This window comes from Homalodisca vitripennis, chromosome 5 (assembly GCF_021130785.1).
Source record: "Homalodisca vitripennis isolate AUS2020 chromosome 5, UT_GWSS_2.1, whole genome shotgun sequence".
NCBI lineage: Eukaryota > Metazoa > Arthropoda > Insecta > Hemiptera > Cicadellidae > Homalodisca > Homalodisca vitripennis.
In genome coordinates, this window is record NC_060211.1 from 33,876,336 (window position 1) to 33,900,742 (window position 24,407).

The 24,407-nt window shown below is 33.1% G+C and overlaps 1 protein-coding gene across 1 annotated transcript in view; it reads right to left on the bottom strand.

The window, feature by feature from the left end:
* Positions 1 to 24,407, bottom strand: part of LOC124361964 (proton-coupled amino acid transporter-like protein pathetic) — a 69,415-nt gene that overhangs the window by 13,613 nt on the left and 31,395 nt on the right. The window contains exon 5 of the mRNA XM_046816069.1: positions 3,016 to 3,137. Within this exon, the coding sequence (XP_046672025.1) occupies positions 3,016 to 3,137 (122 nt within the window). The remainder of the gene's footprint in view (positions 1 to 3,015; positions 3,138 to 24,407) is intronic.

Here is a 24,407-nt window from a genome sequence, read left to right on the forward strand (position 1 = left end):
GTAGTTGGTTGTTGCGTGCTGACATAATGTGAATTTTTTTAGTTTAGTTGATAAACATTATTGTTCGTTTATTAAATATATGTCTTAGGAATAGCGAGGATGCCGTTGACACCCAGCATGCTTGTTGTGATTCCTTACTTGCGATTCACAACACTCTGGTATGAATTGTTTAGTTTAACCCAGATTGTAATTATATATTAGGGTTAGAAAGATAGAACTCCAGATTTAAAACCGTATTACTGATTTTTCGGCAAATAAAAGAAAACCTGCTTCTTTACAATCATGTGACTGCCAAAAGTGAAATTTAAGCAAAGAATAAATCAAAGATTCGTGTTACAGCAAATTATAGAATTATCTTTAAACGCGTCAACCTGGACTCTAAGTCCATTTTGTATTCTTGGCCTTTCTGAAGGATATGCTTTCTATCACTTCAAAGATTTGATTTTAATTTGAACGAGAAAATCTTGAGAAGGATTAGCACTGCATAATGCTCGGAACTAGAACCAGTAGACTTAGGTTGTTGGTCCAAGAACCGTGTCAGTTATGGGGCTAAGAGCCGGACTAAGCGTCCAGTGGACGCTCGGTCCACCCACCCCATTTTATGTGAGTTTCTTAGCACTTAATCCGGGAATATTTTCAATTTGAATATTAGCAATATTGCGTCACGAGGACAAATATGAAAGAGCCGAACCACAAACTGAACTGAATTGAATACTCAATACTATTCTTAATCTTTTCATCCCGAATAATCATGTTTAATTCCCAAGTTTATGTTTCAATATTACTCAACAATGAATATTGCAAAAAAAGAGAATGCCTGGATACCTTCACCTTTGTCAACAATATTTATATAAGTTATATAACATGCGATTGTCGCAAGACTCGTACTTGGCTGTTTGACTTCCTAGCCTTGACCTTGTCGTACCGTACCCTGAAGGACGATCCTGCAGAAGTCGTGTTACTTACGGCGCGGCGTCTCTGCCGCCTCCCCCCTGACTCGCGCATCCTCTGGCATCCTGCCAGTAGCCGCCGCAGTGCCCTGACCCAGTCTCGCGAGGCCGCTAGCTTAGACAATGTAAATATGTACAACCTGTTTAAACGTTCACGGCCAGTTTTAACATTCAATGGCCGGAAGTAATAAAACTACCTTCGGTGCAGTATTGGATGGTTTAATAACGGATGAAACATATTTAACTACTAATATTTGTATGTATAAATAATGTTATATATAAATGCGAATGTTTGTTTGTATGTTCCGTTATAACTCTGGAACCAATGCACGAAACATCGTGAAATTTTGTACAGTGATTCTACACGTTCCTGGAAGTAACATAGGCATACTTTTAGAGAGGTGGCGGTTTCGCTGTTTGTATGCATATGTCCTTTATAGAATCGTAAACTATTTGACCGATCATTATGAAAATTTGTATATGTATATTTATTTTTCGACGGAGAAGGTTTATATGCTATGCCTATAGATGTATCTCGCCACTAGGCGGCACTGCAAAAGTTACAAGTTTTTAAAGCGCCTGTACACTATAAACTGCGATTACGAGACAGTTAAGTATATTAAATAGCGAAAAACTATTTGAAGGCGCTAAGGTTTGATGTATATTTGTCTTCAAAATACATTTCTGCTTGAACTTAAAGCTTTAGTGTTAGACCTCTTTATAATAAAGTACATGTACGTAGACAATGGCTATAAACATACACTTTTGACAGATTTTCTTGATCGTGGCAACAATACAAACTCTACATCGTCGTTGGAAATATAATTCATTTGAACCAGAAGTGTACATACACGGGCAAAGCTTACGAAAAGCGTGTGAAGCCGCGGGAAACAGCTAGTAATGTTATAAAAAAATAACATTATATGGCCATAGAAACTAGAAGAATACGTTTTATAATTGGTATATAGTTTTACATTTTTAGTTTAACCAATTTGTTTGTGGTTTATTAAAGAGCACTTGTACGTACAGTTACATAAAAGCAAATTATTAAAATTAAATAAAACATAATTTTCATAATAGTCAAAACAATTAAAATTATGCAATTTCAAAATTGCAAATGTATAAAAAATTGAAAAGGGTATCACATTAAAACAAGATAAAATATGATCATTGTTTGAATCCTGAGTAAATACTTATCTAGAATTGAAAATTGGCTGTACAGGTACAGACCACCCTTCTTACAATTCAAACCCCTTTATAAAAAGAGCTGAAATAATTGATCCGAAAATCATAAATAAGTGAAAATGTATATTTTTCAATTAGTCTCTTTGAATAGATATTTAAAGGATTTGTTTTTTTTTCTATCACATATTTTGTGGTTTCACATGAAAACGATGATAGGATGAACTAGAAGGTCCATATCGAGAGCTGAAGGAGATAAGTCAGAAGGAAGATGATGAGGATGAGTACGTAACTGGCGTAAGAAGATCAGAGCTTGAGCTTACAAGAAAGTGGTCTTGAAGCAAGGGTAGAAAGGGTTGGAACTTATCTGACAAAAGAGGACCATAGTTTGAGTAAATAAAGGACTGGTCTAGAAAGATTAGGTACATACCTGGCGAAGGAGGATCATAGTATGAGTAAATAGAGGGATAGAGGGGTCTAGAAGTTAGGATAGAAAGGATAGGTACGTACTTTGCGAAGGAGGCCCAGATCTTGAGTCGTGGAGGTCCGGTCTAGAAGCCAGGATAGAAAGGATAAGTACATGTACCTTTTGGGAAGGAGGCTCAGATCTTGAGTCGAGGAGGGCCGGTCTGGAAGTCAGGATAGAAAGGATAGGTACATACCCAGCGAAGGAGGCCCAGATCTTGAGTCGAGGAGGGCCGGTCTAGAAGCAAGGATATAAAGGATAGGTACATACCTAGCGAAAGAGGCCCAGATCTTGAGTCGAGGGGGGCGGGCTGGCAGGAAGGATAGAAAGGATAGGTACACACCCCTGCGAAGAAGGTCCAGATCTTGAGTCGAGAGGGCCGGTATAGAAGCAAGGATATAAATGATAGGTACATACCTTGCGAAGGAAGCCCAGATCTTGAGTCGTGGTGGGCCGGTCTGGAAGGCTACCTCAGCCGTTTCGGCGAACCCCAAGCTCGGTTTTTTTATTCTTACAGAGAGGATTTGGGAACACCAAACCTGCAAATGGAAGCCTACATTAGCGGGCAGTTGCAATAAGGTTTTGGTACCATCATAAACAATACTGACATCGTGTCTTTGGATGAAATAAATCCACAAAATAAATAAACTGCATTTCGCATCAATGCAGAAAATAAACAATTAGAAACTCATACAATTTTAGGATTCTACAGTGCATTAAAAACATTAAAAACCTATTTTTGAAGACTGTTTCAGCGTGGTTTTATCCCAAAGTTACAATTTGATTAAAGGCATTTTAACTTTTGACTATATATTATATAGTCTTATGGTTGGCGTTCAAACAAGTAGATTTGTATGAGATTTTAAATTACAGTTGTTATTTTTATTTTGTTTTAAGATACGGATTTTGATACAAGATCTTCTACTTTAAGCACTGTGATAATTTTATAACACAAGTGAACACCGACAAAAATAGACTCGTCACTAGTCATAAGTCTCTGTGACCTATGTAAAAACCATTTCTTTCACAAAACGTGTTACAAGTGTCTTTATAAGTTACTGAAATAAATGTTTATTTTTGTCTTGATTTTATTTATTAAACCTCGAATTCTATAGCCTTGATTTAAAGTCACTACTTAATTAAATAACAAAAATGCCGTTATTCATAGCGATTTTAGGTAAGTTGACTATTTCCTACATAATATAAATAAATACTAAAAACCTATAATAGTACAACACAAAATAACACTATGAAAAATTAAAAACTAAAGGCCCATTATTGTATTACAAATACCCACGTATCTAACTTGTAATGTTACATCAACTCTTATGATACAATCAGGAGAACCCCGACAAGAGCAATAATGTTTTAGAGATTCCTTAAGTTTAGATTTAAATAAGCTAGATGCACTGTTTTTTTTTTTTAGATAAATGAAGAGGTCGTTATACAGTTTCGGGCCGAAATATGAAAAGATTCTCATTATAATTTCCTATTTCTCTACAATAATTGCCAAGAAAGTTAACTCTACAGTAAAAGTTCATTTTGTTGCCATAAAAAATTAATTCTTACCTATTTCAATTTTTATATTTATGTTGTAAAATCTTTGACTTTCAAATTAAATCAAATTTCATTACTGTTTTATATAGCCGCTGGTAAGGGATCAAATGTCAGGTGTAGTAAAACACAACTTGAATTAATATTACTATTTAAATATTAAGAAAACATGTATTATTTATTTGACGTCAATAAAGTTATATGCATGTATAAAGTATTGCGTTTAAGTCATTGTGTAACAATTAAAGAACCAAGGCTAGCTGGTGTTGGTACTGATGGGATCGATATATCTTCCACTCTTCGAAGAAATCATTGGCAATCAACGTGTAAACTGTAAAAGTACATAGATTACTTAACTTCTTTGCAGATATCATGTCAATGTGTACTTAGCAGTTCAAGTACGAGTATACATGATGATAACGATGTTGTTTTAATTTTTCCATCCCACTTTTCTTCAGTCCCAAAGAATGGACAGAATCCAACGTTTGTAGACTAAAAGTGGATATTTTACTTTGTCATGTCTTTATCTTAACGCAGATGTACAGTGTTCTAAGACAAAAATGTAAGTTTACATCAGACTTCTAAACCTCTCAGTCGAAATATCGGTATTTTTAGGTTCAAGAGAATACTCTTGTTTTACTTACTGTTCTTAATTACTAGATTGTGTATTATAAATACTGTTACTGGCGAGTGTTTGATGCATAGTTTAATACTTATTTTAACATGAGATTTAGCTTAGTCACAGGGCAAGTTCTCACAAAGTTTATTTACATCTCCAGTGTTAAAATACTTATATTTCTTTATTTCCAGGGCATTATCTTGGTTACTATTTTAGAATTGTAGTGCCAAGTCCGACTCCTGCAGTTCTCATATCAATAGTTACAGACAGTATAGACCAGTTGTAGTTAAAAGTAACAACTAGTTTGAAATTGATTCCAATTTGCTCAAAGAGTCATCTTCAAAGCCACAATTCAGTTATTCAATTTATCCACGGTAAACATCTGGAACAATTCTTATTTTTTAATTCCATCATTACTTCCGACAGAGAACTTCTCTGTGATGTTTTATTTTCAAACTAATTCCATCTATTAAATTTTTACTTTACAAAAATATTTATTATATAAGCTATTATGTGCGGTAACATCATTAGTCCAATATTCCATTAGGTCATCCAATAAATTAAGATTTATCCAATGCTCCAATCTAAAATATTTAAACAAATCTTTACAGAATAACAATAGGGATTTAAAACTACAGAGATGATTAGGCTTAGAAATATTGCTTATTAATTAAATAAAAAACATCAAATACGTAATTTTTAAAGTATTGTGATGCAAAACTGTACTTAAGGAAACAGGATTTTATAGACATTTGCTATCATTTAGTGATACAAAATAATCAGAAACACGACGGGTAACACGACGTTTCAAGATCTACAGTTTGATCTCTTCATCAGGTTAAAAACTTCAAACAAAGAAAAGTACTCTAGGTGGTTGGTATAATTTATGTGTTGTGTATTAGAGTTTACGATGAATGTAAACTACTGTACTATCTTTTGGGAGAGTAACGTTTATAATTTCATTTTGGATGTTGAAGCTGAGTGTAAGCGAAGATGTCTTGTGAGACGTAAAGCTAGAACATTAAATAGGTCAAAGTCTACGCAATATTAAGCTAAGTACAAACTCCTTAGCAATCGTACTTAGCGAAACACGAATTTTAAGTTTACCACAGAACTATGTTCGAGTTCGCTATGGAACAGGGTTTACCGTGATTTTTGTGGTATGGATCACTAAATTTCAACTTTCCGTTTTTTTTTACCTTAATATTATTAATGAGTATTTTGTATTTTTTTTTACTGTCAAGGTCACTTATGCCATTTCATATACTACGTTAACTCCACATAATTTCTACCATACATATATTCAACTATAAAACATAAATACCCTGTTTACCTGTAGAATCGTTTTAGTTTTATGTTTGAATTGCGTGAACAAGCTGCAAGAAGGTGAGCAACTTTCCTATCAATTCGAATAAATCAATTAGCAAATTTTAATAGGTAGTTTACTGGTCAGGGTTTTCGCATTCGAAACGCTCTTACTGATGATATTAAAAGCATTGAGGGTCGTACTTGCTTCAGGATGAGGGTCAGGGACTTCCTGCTGAGGGTCTGTGAGGGCGGACAGGTTTACAGCATACGTACTGGCCAAGCAGTGTGAGGAGTTGAATGTGTTTTTCTCTCTTTTGGTATTGTTAAGTTTACTTATTTACGATTCATTAAGTATGACTTTTTAAGATGATAATATATTGATGTTAAAATATGTATGAAGTCACAGTTTTAATACAACAAGTTGAAGTTAAACGACACAGAATTTGTAAAAAACCAAGAAACAAGGAACTGAAAGTTTAGAATACGTAGGCCTAGTTAGGATATTAGTATAAGATAACTTAAGTTTTAAATTATTGATTTAACTCGTATTGTTACGAAAAGGAAAAACATTATTAAAAAAAAGGAAAAGGTAAAATTAAAATGTTATTCTCGAATTACTTTACATAATAATTCATCACTATTTTTGCTGGTAGCTTTTTTAGATATCACAATGTTAAAATTATCCATATAAAACTATTGGATTATATACTATTCAAATCAATGTGTTTTAATAACGATTTTTACAGGTATTACTTTTCTTTAATATTGTAATTTAATTTGATGTTGAGTTCTCCAATCATTTGTTTGATTTTGACTTCACTCCAAATTTTATGATCAAATTACATCCTTTACTATAAGTTCTATAAGTGGACTGTTTTGTAGCTTGAATTGTACTCATTCATGCTTGCAAACAAGTTTCAAAATGTAACTATGCATTTATTCTTTTCCAGAGATATTTAAATTTTAATAAAAAATGTTGAACTGAAACTTGATAAAACAAGATATGTTAGGTGCAAGCATAAAGTGATTTTATTGTTTGTCTTTATTCAAAATTAAGATGTGATCTATCATATTTTGAAATAAGCAGGCAATTTAGAGTTCCCTTATAAAATACTAACTCACCATAACAGTTCATAATCCAAAATAAATATAAGTTTTTGGTACTAAGAGAGCTACGAGAATAGCTGAACACAGCTCTAACAAAATACAGCATTCATTTATTCAAAGGCTATTTTACATGGACCCTTTGTAAACAAAGTGTAAATATAGACACTAGAAAAATTGCTTTAACATCCCTTAACGTTCTTACTGAAAGAAGGTTTTATGTAACCATCCACTGGCCCAGCCTCAAATTGATCAATTAAAGTATTAAGCTCCGCGTAATGATCATAATAATGTCAGTATTTCCAAGAAAAAGTCTACACACCAAGTCACTGTAAAATTTTGTAAATTGTTGGGATAGTTAGACTACTGTACACGTGTTTGTATATAACAAGTTTTAATCTGTCACGGGTGTGTTGAGTTTGTTTACAAATTTATTTATTATCCTATTTTCTCGTTGCCATCATGAGCTATAAGACCAATGTAAAAAATCTTCGCTAACGCTCAGCCAAATCCCATGAAGTGACATGCACCATCAATGTACTCAGTATTCCTCATTTTGAAATGAAGCTTCATGCACAATTTCAACTATACCTCTATAGGTCAGTTCGTTTTTAAGATACAGTGCAGGTAGACAGACATAAATGAAATTTTCCATCCCCACGAGTATAAAGCTCAGCCGATCATTTACTGGTAATGAGAGAGCTACTAGAATAACTAAACACATATGTAACAAAAAGTGGCATTCATTTACTCAAAGACATTTAACGTATATTGAGTGAAAACAGACATTAGACAAATTACGCTATTATCCTTAACGCTCTTACTGACAGGTGGTTTTATGTAACCATCCTGTGTTTTTAGATTTTGCAGCAAATTAGCGACTATAGATAAATAGATAATTCTGGGCACGAGATCCTGAAGTCCTCTGACACTGAAACAGTGTTATAGGTATTGTAGAGATAGATGAAGGTACATCGTAGTCCAGGATCCAACACAGTGCAGTAAAATCTTGTGGAGTGCGGAGTTAAGGACGTAACGATCAATTATTCCTCAATTCAGGAATGCAATTGTTGACAACAACTTGGTCGAACCCACGTCGATAGAACTAGTGGAGAGTAATGTGCGGGTTTGTAGGAATGGGAACACCCCCAATGTTCTAAGGTAGTTGATGTAGACCAAACAATAAAATAATCACATAACTAGACTGGGAGATACCACATGATCTAGGCGTCGAACTTAGAATCTGAATTACTGTAACCGTTACTTCAGATACCGTTACTCGGCGATACTGAGTACAAATACTAGTTACAAATACTAGATACTCAAAATCAGCATTTCAGTATTTGTATCGTTTTAAATACTAGATACTTCAAATCAGTATTTCCGTACTGGTAACGTTTTAAATACAAGATACTCTAAATCAGTATTTCCGTACTGGTAACGTTTAAATACCAGATACTCTAAATCAGTATTTCCGTACTGCTAACGTATAAATACCAGATACTCGAAATCAGTATTTCCGTACTGGTAACGTTTAAATACCTGGATACTCTAAATCAGTATTTCCGTACTGGTAACGTTTAAATACTGGATACTCTAAATCAGTATTTCCGTACTGGTAACGTTCTAAATACTGGATACTCTAAATCAGTATTTCCGTACTGGTAACGTTTTAAATACCGGATACTCTAAATCAGTATTTCCGTACTGGTAACGTTTAAATACTGGATACTCTAAATCAGTATTTCCGTACTGGTAACGTTTTAAATACCAGATACTCTAAATCAATATTTCCGTACTGGTAACGTTCTAAATACTGGATACTCTAAATCAGTATTTCCGTACTGGTAACGTTCTAAATACCGGATACTCTAAATCAGTATTTCCGTACTGGTAACGTTTAAATACCAGATACTCTACATCAGTATTTCCGTACTGGTAACGTTTAAATACCAGATACTCTACATCAGTATTTCCGTACTAACATACTTTAAATCAGTAGATACTCTAAATCAGTATTTCCGTACTGGTAACGTTTTAAATACCTGGATACTCTAAATCAGTATTTCCGTACTGGTAACGTTTTAAATACTGGATACTCTAAATCAGTATTTCCGTACTGGTAACGTTTTAAATACTGGATACTCTAAATCAGTATTTCCGTACTGGTAACGTTTTAAATAGGCCTACTGGATACTTTAAATCAGTATTTCCGTACTGGTAACGTTTAAATACTGGATACTTTAAATCAGTATTTCCGTACTGGTAACGTTCTAAATACTGGATACTCTAAATCAGTATTTCCGTACTGGTAACGTTCTAAATACTGGATACTCTAAATCAGTATTTCCGTACTGGTAACGTTTTAAATACTGGATACTCTAAATCAGTATTTCCGTACTGGTAACGTTTTAAAATACTGGATACTCTAAATCAGTATTTCCGTACTGGTAACGTTCTAAATACCGGATACTCTAAATCAGTATTTCCGTACTGGTAACGTTCTAAATACTGGATACTCTAAATCAGTATTTCCGTACTGGTAACGTTCTAAATACTGGATACTCTAAATCAGTATTTCCGTACTGGTAACGTTCTAAATACTGGATACTTTAAATCAGTATTTCCGTACTGGTAACGTTCTAAATACTGGATACTCTAAATCAGTATTTCCGTACTGGTAACGTTCTAAATACTGGATACTCTAAATCAGTATTTCCGTACTGGTAACGTTCTAAATACTGGATACTCTAAATCAGTATTTCCGTACTGGTAACGTTTAAATACCAGATACTCTAAATCAGTATTTCCGTACTGGTAACGTTCTAAATACCAGATACTCTAAATCAGTATTTCCGTACTGGTAACGTTCTAAATACCAGATACTCTAAATCAGTATTTCCGTACTGGTAACGTTCTAAATACTGGATACTCTAAATCAGTATTTCCGTACTGGTAACGTTCTAAATACTGGATACTCTAAATCAGTATTTCCGTACTGGTAACGTTCTAAATACTGGATACTTTAAATCAGTATTTCCGTACTGGTAACGTTCTAAATACTGGATACTTTAAATCAGTATTTCCGTACTGGTAACGTTCTAAATACTGGATACTCTAAATCAGTATTTCCGTACTGGTAACGTTCTAAATACTGGATACCCTAAATCAGTATTTCCGTACTGGTAACGTTTAAATACCAGATACTCTAAATCAGTATTTCCGTACTGGTAACGTTTAAATACCAGATACTCTAAATCAGTATTTCCGTACTGGTAACGTTTTAAATACTGGATACTCTAAATCAGTATTTCTGTACTGGTAATGTTTTAAATACTGGATACTTTAAATCAGTATCGAACACACAGTTTGATGTAATTAATAGTATTCAAAAGTGCAACGCAATTATGTAAAATGAGTATAAACATAATTTATTATTTAAAAAGTTTATACTTTTTGAGATGTCACTAATGAATTTTTCGATACATTGAACTTCTGCTTATTTGAATAGAGTCAAATGGGCTGTTACACTGGGTATTCTTTAAGGTTATGAACATAAAATTCTATTTCTTAATTAATTTAAATTTCTTTGGTGTATTTTTGGTACATTAACACACTTTTGCATTACTAAAAAATGAAATAAGCTCTCATTTTAATTAAAAGCATAAAATATCTAATCATAGTTATATAATTAAACACCTTTAATTCAACGTATTATATAAACTGTTTAGTTTTCTTCGAAAAAATATTTTCATTACTCAATAAATAATTCAAGAATATCACACTGACACCGAGGTTGATAAGTGATTTAGACTGTGAAAGATACTGGAGAAAAGTAACCGTTACAAAGTACTGATTACTGAAATACCTTCTCACCTCTATGTGACAGTTGCACTCTTTATAAGTACTGTACTGACTGTCTCCTTTGTTCTGTTTGATAAGGGCAGTGGCCTACGAGGATGGACAGAAGAGAGCTAAAAAGAAGACCTCGGTTTTTTTGTAATAAAAAAAGGAAAGTAACAGATAAAATCTCTATTTTTTTGGGAGAGAATTGACGTACTCCTAATTGAGGTGAAAAATAGCTATTGGCAGCAACCACTGAGGGAATGTGTAGCCTTGAGACTGCATTGCGAAACTGGAGCGCTGGGTACAGTATGTGGTTACAGCGCCAGGACATGATGACGCCGGGAGAGTCGAAACGTCAATGTCAGACTACGCAAAGGCGGGGCGAGCACGCACTCTACTGATTACGGTCAGCTGCACGGTGCGATAAGAGTGGTTCTCATTGATGCTGATAAAAAAGGGTTTATTGGTTCAAACATCGGATAAAAAATTAGCTCAGTGTCGAAGTAACAAGGTTAGCGGACCAAATTGTAAATTGTGAATGTTCTTATTATCTTTAACATGGTCCCTTTTTAAACTTTACTCTGTCCATTCTCCAAATAAGAAGGTCTGTCCTGAGGCCGGCATAAGCTAAGTAAGAGGGAATCAGTTCAGCCTGAGGTGGACAGTTATGATGAAAACACTACGGTCAAGGCAGGTCTTTATCCTGCTAGAGCCTTTCAGATTCATAATAGTGTTGTTCTTACTGTAGCCATTCAAATTTATACTACTCATAGTATTGATCTTGTTAAAACCTTTAAGATTCATTACATTATTTATTTTGAATTAGTCTTTCAGATTCATACTAGTATCGATCTTGCCATAACCTTTAAAATCCATTCTGTTATTGATCTTGAAATAGTCTTTCAGATTCATACCAGTATTGATCTTGAAGTAGCCTTTCAGACTTATACTAGTATTAACCTTGCTGTAGCCTTTCAAATTCATATTAATATTGATCTTGCCATAAACTTTCAGATTCATACTATTATTGATCTTGATGTTTACTTTTGGACTCATAGTATTGATCTTGATATAGCCTTTCAAATTCTTATTAGTATTGATCTTGATGAAGACTTTCAAATTCATATTGGTATTGATCTGCCATAAACTTTCAGATTCATACTATTGATCTTGAAATAGTCTTTCAGGCTCATACTATTATTGATCTTGAAGTAGTCTTTCAGATTCATACTAGTATCGATCTTGAGATAGCCTTTTAGACTCATACTAGTATTGATCTTCCCATAACCTTTAAGGTTCACATTATTATTGATCTTGATGTAGCCTTTCATACTAATACTAGTATTGATCTTGCTATAGTCTTTCAAATTCATATTAGTCAGCATCCTGACAGATTGCGAGATCATATATGCGTATTTTACCTATCCTTACCGGACAGAACGCAAGCTTAACTACTCTCTAATGGCATTGTTTTGAAGAACTGTCAAGAAGAATATAACAACTATCAAGAACATAGTTTAATTGCTTTTCCAAAGAACGAACTGGGTGACCGCAATCAAAGTCTGGTATGTAGAGAACATACCGAGATATTATGTAGACTTGACATATTGCATGCGTTGCTATCCCTCTAGGAATCGTAAATTGCTCTTGTGTCTGCTTGCTTGTTTACCTCAGAATACTTCAAGAACGAAATGAGTTTTATGATGACTTGACTTCAAAATGACTTGAAATTTTGTATGAATGCATTTCTATATATGAAATATCGAATTGGATGATGGTCCATGTTCCTCTATGGAATTAAATCTTAATTCTATAATTAGCAACCCTAATACGCACCATGTGATCTGGTGTAGCCTATACCTTCATACCTAGTAGCAACAGTCATATACGCGTTCCATAGTAGGTCGTGATTTGAATATTGTGAAATATGTCTTTATTAGGATACTGCAATCACAAAATTGAAATTAGAAAGTCTGTATTAATAATAAGATTTACTAGTTTATTTTACTATCTGTATAGTTTTATTTGGAAACCTTAATAATATTTCAAACTTTTGGATATTCACGTTTATTTTAGGATAAAATACTCTAGGAAGTCCTTGCTTGAAAAAATGGGTATTTCTGTATTTTTGCAAAAACTTTTTTGTTGGTTATGCTAGGTTATTTTATAATTTTCTAAATTTTATAAGGTCAATATTAATAGCTCTATTTCTAATTTGTTATTTGGTTCCATCATTACACCCTTTGACAATACAAATTATTTCTCTTATAAATACGTTAAAATAATAATTTTTCAAATTTTACAAAAAATCTAATATTACTTTATTTAATATCAACAGCAATTGCAACATTACGGAAAAAGTATAGTCGTCATCCAGAATTTTGGAATCTGTTGCTAGTTTATAATTTAAATATAATTTCTACCCAGTCCTCTTATAAAGATTTTTCAATATATTGTATGAATAAGACAGTAATTATGAATAGAAAATAGGTTTAGTTTATTTTACAAATCAACTACAGCAAAATAACATAAATGTACTTTCTGAGGATTAAATTGACATTTCATAAAAATATGATGTAATATTATTTATTGTCTTTAACGAATAACGAGTTAAATGTCCTTCGTATCTTTTCATTATGGTGCGCAAGAGTTTATTGCATGTTAAGGAAACCGAACCTTATTACTATGGCAATAAAATTATGATTGTAATACACCTAAACGACCTATTTACGACTAGCCGTATCTTTTATCGCTGATTACACAACGTCATCGGGATATGATTGTACTAGTATTGTAAAACTATTTAAAAAAATTAAAAAGGTAAGATTAGTTAAGAGTGCCGAGGTTTATACATCAATTTGTGTTTAACTAATATACAGTGTAGAAAATGTTTGAAATTTGAAAGTTTTTAGTGTTTAATTGTAGATAAAAAATGAAATATTCTCCATCAATGAGACCTACTATTTTGGTGTACTAAAAAACTTGGATGGGCACATGGAGGATATATTTCCAAATCAGAATCTTTAAATTGCAAAAATACTTGGTTCATTACAGGAAAGGGAATACACATTTTTCTTTAATTCCACAATCCGAAGGTACCTTTGAAAATTTTCTGGGTAGCCATGAAGATTTATATAAGATTGATTTCTTAAGACTTGGATTCCATGTTAAACTGTAGGATTTTGTTTCCAATATATCAAAATTATAACCACTGTAGGACAGTTTTTTAAATACAGAAAACTGGACGTATCACTTCTAAGTAAACATTAACTGCTATATGGTACTTCCTTATCTTATCATGCTTTTTTGTCTTGATATAGTAAGAAGAATATCCTTACAACAGGTCGTCCTGATAACAGTGGTAAGATTAGATAAGCGTAGATCACGTTTGTGGATCACGTGACCACAACTAGCACCACGTCTATATCACTGTGCAAGTGTGTATGGCATTGGTACGACCACGGTTGAAATGTAGAACGTGCCTAAATGTAATTTTAAAGTACTAATCAACAGTACTTATTTATATTCTTATACAAATAAATTAGATAAAAATTAGATAGATAGAGTGGCCATACACCGTAAACTATAGATTGTACATATATCAAGGCAGGTATTGAAAATGGCCTAGTGAATAAACTGTTTTTTTCCGATGAATTTTGTGTGCTTAAGTCTTATTTGATGAATGCACTTACGATTTGTTCTTGTAAATTGGTTTCTTCTACCATATAGAAATAAAGTGCCTAAGAGTCTGCAAAATAAAAGTCAGAACGGAATGCTCCATCAGTTATAACATCACCGCCTCTTGGACCGAGTGATTGATTGATTGAGTGATCTAAATGTGGTCGGTGACGCGCCCACTGTTGGCCCAAGGACGAAACTAATGAGGATTGTGAGACAGTCACGGCTCCAGGGATCGCGAAGGTCACACTGAATGGAAATGTGGTGCAGAGTTCCTATTCATTACCGCAGGGCCTCAACAAATGGCCATTACGACTTCTGGAGCAGTTGTGAAATATCGTAAAACTTCGGACATTTGAAGGTCACTGTGTGAACAAACGAGTTGCAATATTATGGTTAAGAACTGAATTGTTTTTCTTTCTTTTTTGCCGAGATGTAATGGTGCCATAACCAAGCCGAGCTTATGCGCGACCAGAACTCATAAAAAGTTTAAGCTTCATTGTTTAATCACTACGGTTAAAAGTTTGCAAACAAATACATTAATATACCGAGTATTATTATAGTTGTTTACTACTGTTTATTTTATATAATAAATTTATACCTGATATGATGCTTGATCACAACTTCATGATTACGTCATTACACCTAAATCTGTTCTTAGAAACATACTGTACATTGAGTTAGAAACATGACAGAATCATCGATGGAAAATTGATTGGTAATTCCCATTGCTCCCAACACATGAAAGCCAATTACAATCCAATAATTACTCACTGCACTTGTTATTAATGTTTCCTGTGGCCTAGGTTTCTCCTCCGCTGGAAATTTCATAACTTCCGCTGTGGCGTGCCTCAAGGTTTGGCTCTGGGACCGATAATGTTCTCAGCTCCAGGCCGTCCTGATAACAGTGATAAGCAGCGCGTATGCGGACGACGTGATCACAACTAGGGCCACGTCTAGGTCACTGTGCAAGCCGTGAGGCGTATATGGCATTGGTACGACCGTGGTAGAAATGTAGAACGTGCCTAAATTTAATTGTAAAGTACTAATCAACAGAATCGCCTTGAGTAGAAGTTGGCGAGGAAAAACTTTCTTTTTGTAATATTTGGAAGAAGAGGGGTCTCATAAACAAAAATATTAATGCAATCTGAACTGCAAAGTCCAGGTGAGTTGAACCAGCCAGGTTCTGGAGTGTAGATCCCAAATACATAAGGTAAGTTTTAGAGAGACGCTGAGTCAAAAATGTTGTTAAGACTTCTGGAATACATTACTGGCTGTGTAATCTCTAAACTCCCAACCGAGAGATATTTTTAACATTTCAGTTACACTTTAATCTGTAGCACTAAGGAATATTTTAGGCCTCCAGATCCTTATGACTGATATCCGTTATAAATGAATCTATAATACTAATAATATAATAATAATAATAATTTATTCCATCAATAATTTACAAAGTATAATTCACAATAAACTTTTTCGGAATTTACTGACCACTATTACCAGTAGTGTGGCCAGTGATATAATCTAATAATAATATTAATACACTTAATCTAGAGACCAGCAACTTAAGTAGTTATTTAAAATCGAGCCTTCCAATTGTAGTGTTTTTCTTTTTATTTTATTTATTTTTTAATACTACTGACGTGAACCAGAGCTGATAGGTTTTCTATGAATATCCAAATATTGTTGAATAACGCCGGCCAACAGTGATTTTATTTTCATTGGTTGTCCAACCTGTTTTCAGAGAGCAAAGTTCAGTTTCGCTCTCAGACAGAGGTTTTTCCAAATTGTGCCTGATTCAGTCATGCATTAGCCGGCGTCACTCTGGATACTCAGTGACATAATTCATCAGAGATAAATACTAAACTATCCATTTACAATTTACTATTCTATCCATATTGTGTTTTCCTATATTTTGTTTAAACTGTCACAAGTGGCTGTGTTGTGAAAATTAATAGTTGTGATTGTGTGGTAATTAATACAAGTGATACAAGTATTGTGTTGTGTGTAACTAACCTCTATCTGGGTAAGCTAATCCAGTTCTAACTTTTCCTTCCTTCTTGTTACTGACTGCACTAACTTATTTTACTGTAGAACATATACAATATATATGTCGGTATTCATGACGTTAATAACTCAACACATAATAACAGCAATTAAACTACTAGTAACACATCAATAATAATAATAAATCTTAACAATAACAATAACATATTAGCAATAACAAATAACATTTTAACAATAACCGTACCAAATCACAATATAATCACTCAACACATGTAACAAATAAATAATGCAACAACAAATATATAACTTTTCCTTCCTTCTTGTTACTGAGTGCACTAACTCAATCTTACTGTAGATCATATACAATATATACATATATATATATACACACATGCACATACATATATATATACATATATACATGTCGGTATTCATTATATCAATAACTCAACACAGAATAACAACAATTAAACTAATAATGACACATCAATAACAATAATAAAATCTTAACAATAACAATTACATTTTAACAATAACCGTACCAAATCAACAATATATCATTTAACACATGTAACAAATAAATTAAATTAAATAAGAAATATAATAATATGTAAGTATACAAATTCAATTTCATGCTAAACTAACTGAACTACATTCTATCTGAGGACATAATTTAAAAAAATTAACATCTTCCTGCAATAAAAGCCAGTTGAACAGTTTAGCACAATTTGCTTTAAAATGAATTACAAGTCCTAAAAGAAATTGGTATTTGATTAAAATATTTAAGTGCAAGGTATTGGAAGGAATGCCTAAACATTTCTTTTTTCACTTTAGGAATTCTTATTGTACCATGTTGTACATTACGGGTAGAGTAAAATAAATTTTGGTTTCCATTATTCCCGCTTCTAATGAAGAAGGTTCTTAACACCTTGTATACAAACAGATGTTGAAATCGGTAATATTTTTAAATCAACGTAAAGTGGAAATGAACTGTCAGTTTTTGTCTACTTAAAATTATTCTGAGGAAGTAGTTTTGCGTAACTCTTAATTTTTCAATTAGATATTTAAACGTCCCACCCCAACAATTTATTCCGTACTGCATCCGTGAATGGATTAGTGCATAATATAATGTTCTTAATAGTTCTTTATCACAACAGTTTTTTTCAAAAAATATAACTTTCTTATTGACATGCGTAATTTCTTATGAAGGTCGCTTATATGGTTTTCCCATGTTAACCTACTATCAAAGACTATACCCAAATATTTAATGTTATTGACCTTTTCTATATGTTGACAGTTGCAATCAATATAACTACAATTATAATTATGAAATTTTAAAGTGAACGGTAATGTTGTAATCTGAAAGGCTTACAACATAATATATTAAGGCTATAACAAAGTATATTAAGGTTAATTAATATACTTTGTTTTTGTCAACATTAACATTCTGTTAGCTTCACACCAATTTTGTAATTTTGCGATATCATGAGCCATAATATCTCCAAGCAATTTACATCAGAATGAGAGTAAAACAACGCCAAATCATCAGCAAATGCAAATACTTTTCCTTTAAAATTAGTTTGTAATAAATCAATTTATAAAAATTAAGAATAAAGTTGCAGAGATAACGGAACCCTGGGGCACTCCTGTCCTAATTATTGAGGGAGAGTACTAAGGTGGTTACCTATTCTCACTTGTTGCTTTCTCCCAGTTAAGTAGCTATTGAACCAGCTTAAGGCGGAACCCCTGATACCGGCTGACTCAAGTTTAATTTAGGAGTATTTTGTGATTTACCAGGTCAATAGCCTTTTTAAAGTCGACAAAAATACAAGTTGTCAATTTACTATTGTTTAAGCTACCGTATATCAAGTTAGTTATGTCAATGAGAGCGTCCTCTGTTGATTTTCCCCTTTGTAAACCCAAACTGGTATGTACTGAAAAATCTTCTATTATTGAGAAAAGAGACTAGACGAATTATTACAATCTTTTCAATAATTGTAGAGAAAACTGAAAGAAGGCTTAATCGGTCTTAAATTGTCTAATTTTATTGAATTTGTTTTTTTTAAGAATTGGTACTGACAATGCTCTGTTTGAGGTTTTCAGAAAAACTCCATTTTGGAAGCTCAAATTGATTATGTATACCAATGCAGGAGCAATCAAATCGATGACATTTTCTAATCAATTCTACATTAAAGCCATCAATACCAGCGACTTTTTATTTTTAAGTTTTTTTACAATTCCAATTACCTCGAAAAGTATTTGGTGCTGTGACTGTACAAGGTCGGCCCTCTTTCACTAGATCAGTCTGTAACTCTTATCAGGTACTTACTTATCTCTTCGGCAATCTCCCTTGGTTTCTAAGATTACTGACCCATCACACAGCTCTATTTTGTTAACGCATTTAATTGAAGCCTCACCAAATATACCATTGATTACTTTCCATTGTTGTGATACATCTCCATTGCAATTACTAATTTTTTTCCCTTTGCGAAAAATTCATTTTTGGTTTTATCTATCTCTAAATTGCAAATTTTTTACAAAAACGTTTATAATAAGCTGTAAAATTTATATCGTATGGTCGCTTTTTAGCAATTTTGTATAATTTTTGCTCTCTTTGAGATAAGTAGTATAAGTGTTTTATTAATCCATGGACTAAGTATTTTTGCCTTACTGATTTTTTTGTTATTAGTTGGGTCTCATTCTGAAGACCCCCATAGTGAATTATGTGGTTTTAAGGGCTTTCAATTCTCACAGCCTTCAGTCCCATACTTCCGTTTAATCACCTATCTTCAACATCACTCCAGTAACTAACCTCCCAGGTCAAAGGATTCTCTCTTCTCTTTAGTTTTAAAAGACATACTATTTGATTTTCTAGATCCACTGATTTCGAACACTTAAATCTGCCTATCTTTGGATTTATCTTGGCCCATGAATCTTTTTAACTTCATACTCCTTATATAAACTAAATATAAGTTTTCAATCCCTTAACCATTAATTCATTTCTCACTTGTTCTAATTTCCTAGGTTAAATAATAAATAAAATTATGTGTATGTACTTAATTTACAAGAATAAAAAATGTAATACTGGAATCTCCTTTTGTATATTTGGTCTTCGATCCTTGAAAGTTTCTTCTTCTTTTCTACGTTATTAGAATCTTTATTTCCCACAACGATCTTCAAATTGTTGTATTTTATATCATATCAAAATTGAGATAACCCTGTGATTATCTCAATTTTTGTGAAAAATGATGCAGTCGGTGGAGATTGGAACATAAGCGCTTATGAGCCGGCTGCAATAAAATTACCTTGGGGTTTTCCCATGAGAGTACTGTTAAACCTCATGCAGTCTTACGTCTTTATTTTAATCACTTGTCTCGAATAAAGACATAAAAGAACTTAACACTAGTCTAAAAGTAACATTATTAGAAGCTCGAATTGGTTCACAATAAATGGGATTGTATGAAAAAGCAACAAAAGCCCACTCTTACATTTCTCAACACTACATAGCCCTGACGTCGAAGTGAAATTTGAAGACATCTTGAGAGTGTCTTTTAAGCATTGTTAGTCGATCAAAATCTGAAATTGAGGGATAATTTCTCATACTTGGCCAGCATGTGAAGCTCTCTACTTAATTTGTTGTCAAAGTTAATGCAGGGTCAGCCAAATATGGTAGTGTCAGAACAGTCCATTACGCCTATGCATATTCGCACTTGAGATACGGGGTGATGTTTTTGGGGAATTCATATAGAGCCAAACTCAATTTTTTTTATTTAGAAAAGGATCGTAAGGACAATGTTCAACCTGAAATTCAGAGATTCCTGTAAACAAATGTTCACAAAAATAAAAATTTTAACAATTCCACCAATTGACATTCTTGAATGTCTAGTTTTTCTAAAAGATACTGATAGTGAAAAAAAAACTACAAAATAGTGAACAAGCAATTAATTATTTAGATAGTGATTGAAATTAAGAAGAGTTATAGCAATCTTCATTGCCTATTATCTAGGAATACAGAGTAACGAGCCGTATTTTGCATGTAAATGCGTGCACGAGATAGGATTAGATCCGCCAGGCTGTGAATTTCTTTCCGAGACCGTAGGCGGAGAAAACTAGAAATTGGCCAAAGCTGAATTTTCGTACGCAAAGAGTATTCTTAGAATCATGCTTGTTCTTCCTGGAGATTCTAATGGTTTGTTCTCCATATTCTGGCTACCAACTATCGTCTTCCATTGGACATTCACCGATTTGAAACTAGTTGCTGTGATGGGATTATCTTTAAATTTCAAAATTTAAAGATAATCCCATCACAGCAATTAGTTTCAAATCGGTGAATAAACAGAGTGTAGAGAATAATCTGACAGAACGTAAAGAAAGACACAAAAAATTTGAACAGAGAAACTCCATTACGTGTTGAGTAACTTACCAAAAAATGTCACTTGATTGTATTCAGTTTGTTTGTTCATTTGTTTATTGCGCGTTTTTGCTATTTTACGTTACCCAAAAGATCAATGTAATGTTCACTAACGCACAGCGAGATTATATGGAGTCCATTTTTTTCTTTCTTTAGTTTTGATGTATTGAATCCCAAATCAATCAACAGAGTTCTTTCTTGGGTCAAGTTCTACACCATTTCAAGAATTATTACCTGCGGGCTCCAAGATAACAACCACTTATTCCAGGAATGATTCTGAAGCACTGCAAGTTGAAAGCATTTTAGCTCTTGCCACAGATCAGAATGTATCTAACTATTCTTGTAGTTGAACAAAAACTGCTCAGTTTCTTCGATAGTTGTGGAATCCTGAAGTAGGAACATCCAAATCATGAGATAAATTATAGTTTACGCATAGTACCTTTTATTTCACCTGGACATCATTTTAAAGCCAGTTCCTAATCACGCATCATCATCAGTCTCTTGTTCTTGACTTTCTGATCTAGAACTAACTCCGAGTGTACGCTGGAATGTGAGGGGCCAGGACTCGTGGTCCGCCTCCACAGCAGGACCTGTTAGCAATGGCTCAGGACTCGTATCCAGGTTTACTGCTGTCCTTGCTCGATTAAATCGAGAGGCTGCCAGAAATGGTGACAATGTCAAGGATTATGGCTGCAAGAAGATGGATAACTCTGTCCACGAACGCACCAAGTAAGACATCTCATTATGAGAGATAAAATCTAGTGCAGTACTCCTCCCATGTGTAATTGTACGACAAACAGGATTTTGCAATCATTAAAAATTAAGGACACCTTTGTTTGCTTTGCGGGGAAATCTTGCACTTTTTCACCACCAGCATTGCTAATTTGTTAAGGCCAATAGAGCACTTTTTTGAATTGTCAAGAAAAACTGACTCAAGGATTCAAAGATACCGCAGTCATAAAAAGCTGTTACCTTAGAACTAAAATAACCCTAAAGCATCAATTTAAATTGTTTGAATAAAAATAAAATTTATCAATTATTAAAGAAGCGAATGACAAAAACTAAATAATTTCGGAAGTACTTTCGATTACTACAGCAAACGCAAATGTGAACGTTAATGTAAATTTTATTGTCATTAAGACGAACTAAGGTATCAAATTACCGACCAATCGCTCTCCTTCTAGTTATTTCTAAAATATTCGGAAACACATTTCTCCTTAGACTTTTATGTTATCCCAACATAAATGATGACCATTTATAATGGTTTGATATATTTATCATTGGGTTACATGTATTTTAGAGTTAACTTACAAACACTTATTACAAAGAACTAGCAACCCCGAATAGGGTTCAACATGGCATGCTTATTGTCTGCATCACTGATTAAAGACTAATTCCAATGGTAAAGTTTCCTTAATGATAATGGGCTGTAAAAAACTTACTTAAAAAGACTGTAATAAAGATTCATAATATTAGTTCTACCAACATGATACCGTTGAATATCAATTAGCTGTATTTTACATTTTGGAGAGCTGAATATTGCTATGATGCTTAAATTAATAAACACACATAAGAATTGCTTTAAATTTCCAAAATATGTTTGCTCATTTTCTGTAAATTTTTCTTTTTAAATTTCTCATAACATTGCCAAATAAAGGGCACGTTTCTTATACATTAATATCCTCTTCTCATATACGAATGTTCAAATATTACTATCTATAAAGAACAACCAATAAACTTGTGCTAAATCTTATGTAAGTTGTTCATTATTCAATCTCTTCGCAAGTTGGCAAACCTATCCTAAAATTAATACCTAAAGACTGACACTTGCGCCACTTTTGCTAACTAATTACTAGTAATTAATATTTAATGACTTATTGAAATACACTCGTGCTTACGTATTTCTGCAATATTCCGCATCTTAACCTTAAATATTCCGTTCTTTATTTCAAAACACCATTGCAAGTTTATATATTGTAAAAACCTAGAATATTTATTAATTCTGAATCCGTCCTAAGTGATTCTGCTCGAAGAAAATCAGTTCTATTACATTAAATACTGCAAATACAATTTTTCAAACCATGACAATTTTAGGTACTGGTTCTTCGAGTTAAGTTTAATGGGACAGTATATGACCTCAATATTACAGCCAATAATAACAATGAATAGTGTTTTCCTTTTGTATCTAGAAAATGTGCAACGCATATATATATATATATATATATATATATATATATATATATATCTGTATCAAATCGTTTGGTCGTTATCGTGTAAAACAAATTGGCCTTTCGTTTGTTTAAAAAACGACCACGACTTTCTGTACTGTGGCTTTTACTCCAATAGAGCCAGAGCCAATTTAAAATTGATAAGCTTACTACCTTGTCTTTCTTAAAATCGACAAAGAAATGTCCTCTAAGAATCAAATTGATTATCAGCCGCAGAAGATTTTGCGGAGGTCGAAATGGAATGGTATCAAAAGGGTAATTGTTCTACGACCATATTTTTCTCGGCTTGACACTCTTACAAACAACTGTCAGACATGTACATAAATGAATCAGGGCCATCTAGTCATGTACAGACCCTTAAATTAATGATTTTCAGTCTCATTGCCTAGTTTTCTGACGGTGATTTAACTACTATTTATGTGTCTGACGGTCGATTTTAAGTTTATTAGGAAAAAAATCTGATAAAAAATTCTCATTTCATATTTTTAACAATTTTTATACCCTCTCTTTTCGACTTCCACCAAAATCAGCGGTAGTTGATAATCATTTTCATTATTAGGAGAAGTTCCTCTGTCGATAAAAAAAACTAAGCTGTGTGTATTCCACAACCAACAATTTCTTTTTTCATAAAGATTTATAGATAGTTAATATAAAAACAAGATGTGTAAAAATATTGAACTTATAGTTTTAATTCGTTCTTAGAATAATATTAATAATTTCTTTTTTGCGATAGTACAATTACAATTATGTTACAAACAACCTAATCATCCACAAACGCACGCGCGCGCGCTCGCACGCACACATGCATACATACATCTCTTTAACAGTCATACCACCATTAACACTCCTAAAACCAGCATATCGGGATGGGGGTTGATTACCGATTATTCCAGCGGCTTTGGATACACTCTTTAACTGTGTAAAAGGCACCTGACACAAAAACATTTTTTAAACGTGTTTTGTAAAGGTACCGGTTTTGATTTTGTTATGCTACCAGGGAGGAAATTAATTCTTTGACACCAATTCGTGAAACACTGAATATGTGTCTTAAAGA